The sequence below is a fragment of the Myotis davidii genome, unplaced genomic scaffold (assembly GCF_000327345.1).
Source record: "Myotis davidii unplaced genomic scaffold, ASM32734v1 scaffold277, whole genome shotgun sequence".
NCBI classification, from domain to species: Eukaryota; Metazoa; Chordata; class Mammalia; order Chiroptera; family Vespertilionidae; genus Myotis; species Myotis davidii.
In genome coordinates, this window is record NW_006289214.1 from 3,794,461 (window position 1) to 3,801,028 (window position 6,568).

General features: G+C 33.7%; 1 protein-coding gene across 1 annotated transcript in view; it reads right to left on the reverse strand.

The window, feature by feature from the left end:
* Positions 1-930: 930 nt before the first annotated feature.
* Positions 931-6,568, reverse strand: part of KLHL1 (kelch like family member 1) — a 257,625-nt gene continuing 251,987 nt past the window's right edge. Inside the window, exon 11 of the mRNA XM_006761432.2 lies at positions 931-2,072. Within this exon, the coding sequence (XP_006761495.2) occupies positions 2,013-2,072 (60 nt within the window). The 3' untranslated portion in view covers positions 931-2,012. The remainder of the gene's footprint in view (positions 2,073-6,568) is intronic.

Genomic DNA, 6,568 nt, shown 5'->3' on the forward strand with positions numbered 1-6,568 from the left:
ATGATATGTTTTTTGATGAGAGAGAGAGAGAGAGATTGGTTGAGCCCCATATGTGCCAGGATTCGGGCTCTCACCCACAACCTAGGTATGTACTTGTCCAGGAATTGAACCCACAAACATTTTGGTGTATGAGAGATGACTCTCCAACCAACTGAGCCACCCAACCAGGACATATATATATTTTAAAAAATCATTGATACTTTCTTAGTATCTCATACTTATAATGACATTGCTTTTCTGAAAAAAAAAAGTGACTAAAAAATTGACTACATATACATGTTGGGAAATATCAAATTTACTAATAGCTTCTTGACACAAAATACAAACTATTCATCAATATTTTCTTTGGTTATTGGATTTCGACACATTTTACTACTCAATAGTATAACTCAATGCCATGGTTATATTGATTTAAAAAGAGGGATTTTCTTGCCTTTTTTAGATCCTGCACAATTATCAGCAGTCTCATTATGGGATGTGTCTTTTCTAAGCACCAATGCTGGAAAATAATACTAACCTGCTTCAAGTGAGTAACTACAGAAGAAAACAATAATTAAAGTTAGCATTTTTGTAGCCCTAGCTGGTGTGGCACAGTTGGTTAGAGCATAATTGTCCCATACACCAAAAGGTCGTGAGCTTAATTCCCAATTAAGGCACATACCCAGGTTGTACGTTTAATTCCCAGTTGAGAGGCAATGAATTTGTTTCTCACATAGATGTTTCTCTCTCTTTCTCTCTCCCTTCCTCTCTCTCTAAAACCAATAATAACGTATCCTGGGTCAGAATTAAAAAAAAAAAAAGCTTGCATTTTTGTAAGCATAGCATTTAGGAGGAAATAAACATGTTAGATGGAGATATAAACTTCTTGAATTTTGAAAAGTTAAACAATAAAAATTGCCTATCTTTCTTGATTGAAGAATGATACACTGATAAAAGCAAATTTTCTATCATTTATTAATTGTATTTAAAATTTACATGGATCTATTAAAGACATTGTGTAATGTTTCCACTTTATGCCGTAAACAATGCCAAACATTTGGCATAAAATAATATGCATATCAATGTAACAAGTTTGAAAAGTGGGGAATGAAAATCTGAAGTCTGCCTTCATTCTAACAATGATTATTAACACTTCAAATGAATTGATCCTAGATTTCTGTCTCAAAATTCTAAGTTGTTGTTTTTTATAAAGAAAATTCTAAAGGACTTCAACATGCAATGGATATATATATATAAATAACACCCAGAATAACTAGCTTCCATGCTTACGACCTCAACATAAGGCAAAAGCCCGTAATTGCACTGATACTTTGGCTCATTGTAGTCAAAAAGCGAAGCAATGTGATAGCCTAATGAAACAACCCTTTTTGCCTGCCAGCTTCAAGTCACTAATACAGTTGCAATAAAAACTAACCATCGCTTCTGATGGTATATTCAGCTTTGATTAGCAGGACAGTTTGTCTTCTGAATGTCTGAGCCAAGCATGAATCTGTTTCTCTAATTATCCTTGTAGGTTAGGTTAGGAAAATGAGGAAGACACATGTTTGTTTTTATAAAACATAATTCTGCCTCCTGGTCTGACCATATCTGATTAGGAGAACAGTAAACCAATCAGATTCTGTCAGATGGAAATATCATGTCTTCTACAGTGGGCAACCTCTTGAATATTGTCAGATATTATCAAGCAATTATAAATAATGAAATTATCCATGTCACACATATTGGTTTCTCCTTTTAATTGCTCAAGAAAAACAAGCCTTTGGTAACTCCAGCTATTGTATGCTACAATACAAAACAAATTACCAATGACCATTCCTGAGCTAATACATGGCCAGATGTTGTTCCCATAGCAGTTTGTTTTCTGTTTGATCTTCTACCTCAATTGACATCAGTAGGTGAATCTGCAGAAATCCTTGTTCTTGAAGAGTTCACATCTCAGGAAATTCTTATTCTTGCCCTCTGATATAAAAATAACTACTCCAGCAAATAAAATCTCTCCAAATAAAAATAAGTCAAGGTTGCTTGATGACTACTACACAGGCACCTGCTCTCCCAATATTCAAGGAAGCCATCTGTAGAAACAATTAAACACAATTTAAGAAATTACTTTTTTGAAAAATATACAAATTCTAATACAGTTAAGACACTTATCTGAATTGAAATCTAAATAATTTTTATATTTTCCAATTTAGCTACAAGTTGTACAACAAAAATGTAAATGATGAAAATGGCATTCATAAAAGAGAAATAATTTATATATTAAAATTCTTAAAATATGCAATCACTTATGTGATTTTTAATAAAATAATAAAATATATTATAACTTCTAGTGAAATAAAACCGCTTTAGAAGTTTCCAGCAAAGATTTATTCTGGAGCTTGCATGGACATATTTGTAAAGATATTTTATAGTCATAGGTTAGAATACATTTTAGATGAAATAGCTATTATACTTATTGAAATCATTTTGAAGTTATTTTCCTTGATATTATACTGAATTCAATATGTTATTCATTCGTCCTAAACCTAGACATACAATGCAGTGACTTTAATATTTTGTCATAAATAGGCCATAATTACAACTGGTATAGGGTTTATTTTAAGAATTCCACCTTATGATGGTCATTGAGATGAGAATTGAGAGTTTTAAAAATAATGATGAATATGAAATTGGCTAGAAATATATTAAAAACATTAACTTTTAAAAGTTGTAATAAAAATTTATTCTATGAATGTAAGCCAAGATTATGATAATTTGAGCTTTTTGATATCAGTGATTTTTATTACAGTTTTCTAAGAATAATTTATGTACTTAAAAATATCAAAGAAGACTAGAAATAGCTAGATATTATTTCAACCTGAAAAGAAAAAGAATAAAATATAAGAAATAAAATAGCTAAGAGCATAATAACCTCAGATCACAAACATTAACTTATTGATTGAGAAAGGACTTAGTCTTACTCTCTAAAAATGAAAACTACCACCATTATCTGCTAGTTCTTTAAATGTATTTATTTATTCTTGCCACCCCTTTGTAGGTTAAAAAAAATTCCCATGTGGCATTTTATATTCTTTTCATTTAATACATTATTTTTTAAAAAATATATTTTTATGTGACATTTCTTGTCTTTAATATAGTTAACTGCTCAAAATGAGAAACCTGCATAATCTCATCATGCGTTGTTATCTTCGTATGCCAGGTGTGTGAATGGAATGTCCAGAGACAATATGTAAACCCAAAACATCAATATATACAAATTAAAGTGCGCCTGACTCCAAGGTGCACACACTTTCCATTATCTCTCTTTTGTTTCCAATGATTTTCGGGTCTTGTTTGATATCAGAGTCATCTGAAGAACTCTTACAAAATATATGTGCTCAAATCCCACCACTACATAGGAAAGGGATAAGTACTGGGTCGTCATATTTTTTGCAGTATTCCAAATATCCTCCGATGTTCTTTTAATGCTGAGAAAATTGTGCATAGGTTTTAGACAAAGTGAATAGCTTCATTTTATACCGACATCTACATCTATGTTTCTATACAGGCATATTTGTGTGTATAAAAAATGAATCGCTGATCTTTTTTCATTTTTGTTAAATGAGCTATTCCTCGTGTGTTTTCTATCTCAGTGAATGACACCACTCTGCTCACAAGAAAGACCTGGAGCACATTTGTGTCCCTTAACTGTATCTCACTCAACCTTATGTCTGAATGCTCAAACTATGACCAACTATTTACACTCATTTCCATGGTCTTCACCCTAATTCAGGTTACAATTTTAACCTGAGTATAAAAAGGAGAGGAATATGCCACCCCAAGATATTTCACTTTTACTATTGTTTAATTTAAATTAAAGTTACTTGAGAGATTAGCGGTGTAGGAGGGACACTCCTTTGTCACCCTGAAATCAGGAAGATAGAGCTCCCATGTTCATGGTACCCACCTTGTACCAGGAGGGGAGAAAATATTTTTATCACCAGAGATAGAGAATTTAGGCCCCAAAAGTCTGTATAAACAAACCTTGTTACTTCTTCATCAATTTACTAGCCCACGCCCAAGTCCCTTTGCTTGTCAATTCTTGTCAACAGATTTATTGTTTTTGTTTCTAAACAGTAAAAAAGCTTTCTGCTTTGGTCATTTCTCTGAGTCTCATGTTTATGGGATCCCTGTAAATACATATTGCATTTGTTCACTCCTTTCATCTGTTTATGTAAATATAATTATTAGATAAGCCAAAGAAACTGGAAGAGAAGGGGAATTTTTCCACCCTAAAGTGGATTAGTAAAATATCTTCCTAACATATTTCTCTAACACTAATCTTGCTTTCTCTGAACCATTTTTTTTACATCCTGTCAAATGCAACCTTTTTAAAACTCAATTCTGATTATTTACTTTTCATGCTTAAAATTCTCTATTAACCTGTCTTCAGTATTACTGTAAAATCAAACTTCTATGACATGGTTTCTATCCCTAGATCACACAGACCGTTTATCTCTCCAAATTTATTGCTCACCAGTTCATTTCCTGCTCAATGTAACGTGCCACAAGTTCTCCTTCCTGTGGCTCTTCAAAATTCTGTTCCTTAAACCACTCCCGATATTTTCATTTGGTGAACTATTTTTCACCTGTCAGCCTTCATTCTACATAGAATTTTCTGAAGGAAGATTTCTGTATCCTACACACTTAAGTTCGATCATAGTGCTAAGTATTTCCCTAGCCACAGAATTTATCATGCTGTTTTAAGCATTTGATTTATTCTACATATATACATTTTAAATATTTAAGAGAGCTTTACCCCTTTTCCACCTTGGTCCAAATGTATCTATTTATTTGAAAACTGCCCTGCTATCCCTCCAGGGATATACCTTTCAATTTTAGATGATAACTGGAAAAGTTGACCACAGAACCAATTAGAAAACAAACAAACAAACAAGCAAACAAACAGCTGAGGGTGTAGATATTTCCCCAGCTTTTCTGGAAACTATTCACAATATCTTATATATCTGAAGTAAACCAATTCATAAAAAGCAAACTGATTTTCAGCAATCATTCTCAATTTATAGAAGAAACATTCCCATATCTCTTACTCCATGCCAGCCATTCTGTTCGTCCTTGGAGACATGGCAATAAAATGCTCCACTATCTTTGTTTCTTTACAGCTGCAGGTGGATACAGCATAACAATACTCTGACCATGTAGCTAGAGAAAACATGGAAGGGTGATTTTATACAGACCAAGAGTAAAGCTCACTTTTTATTTTTTAATTTGTCTTAAAATACACATATTGTTTTTCAAGTCAAATGAACGAAATAATATTAAGTGACAAAATCAAATTTATTTAAAACACACCTACGTGCATGCATGCATTCTCTGTAAAACTAAGCAATACGAATCTGGCAATTGTTCCTAATCTATTTCCATTATTTCCAGAAGCTATCTTGAGTTTTCAAAATATATATTCTTGAATTTTTAAATATAGTTTGCTTGTTTATTTTAATACCTATCCATTGTGGGATACCGATAATAAATGGGATAAACAATTTTATACATTTATGGGCTAAGTGAAGGGAAAGTAATAGGAATTATTTAGTTAGCAAATACAGCATTTTTTTCTAGTGGCCTGAAATCTTGAAAATTTTCAAAGGGCTCTCATGTGGGTCTGCTGATGGTCCTTCAAGAGTCTTAAAATACAAATAATAAAATGATATGAATGCAAATTTTAAAAAATTTAAGAGTTTTAACGTGAATGTTTATTATATTAAATAAAATATTTTAAATGCCACTTTGCTATTTGTAAGATATTATATGATCCAAAAGAGTGTTATAAAATAAAAATGAGGGAAAGTGGTCTTTTAGGAGGCTTTTAGCTATTATTACTACATATATTATTTTGATTTCAATTTTAAAAGAATGGCGTAATGGCGTATTATTATTTATTTGTAATAATAAAAGTATATTATGCTAATTAGACCAGATGTCCTTCTGGACGTTCTTCCAGACCACCTTCCAGATGAAGCTGGGCCTACAAAGGAAGTACGGGTCCCGGGTGCCAGAGGGAAGCTGGTGTCAGCAGCTGGAGAAAGGAAGGCCCACTCTTGCAGGAATTTTGTGCACTGGGTCTCTAGTCATATATAATAAAAGGCTAGTATGTAAATCTACCAAATGGTTGAAAGACTAGTTGCTATGACATGCACTGACCACCTGGGGGAGATGCTCAATGCAGGAACTGCCCCCGGTGATCAGTGCATTCCCACAGGGGCAGTGCTGCTCAGCCAGAAGCCCAGCTCATGGCTGGTGAGTGCAGCCGCAGTGGTGGGAGCCTCTTCCACCTCCTCGGCAGTGCTACCGATATCTAACTGACATCCCTTAAGGGCTCCCAGACTGCAAGAGGGCGCAGGCTGGACTGAGGGACGCCGCCCCACCGCTAATCCCCCCCGCCCGAGTGCACAAATTTTATGCACTGAGCCTCTAGTACCAGTGATGGCGAACCTTTTGAGCTCGGCGTGTCAGCATTTTGAAAAAACCTAACTGAACTCTGGTGTCGTATCACATATAGAAATGTTTT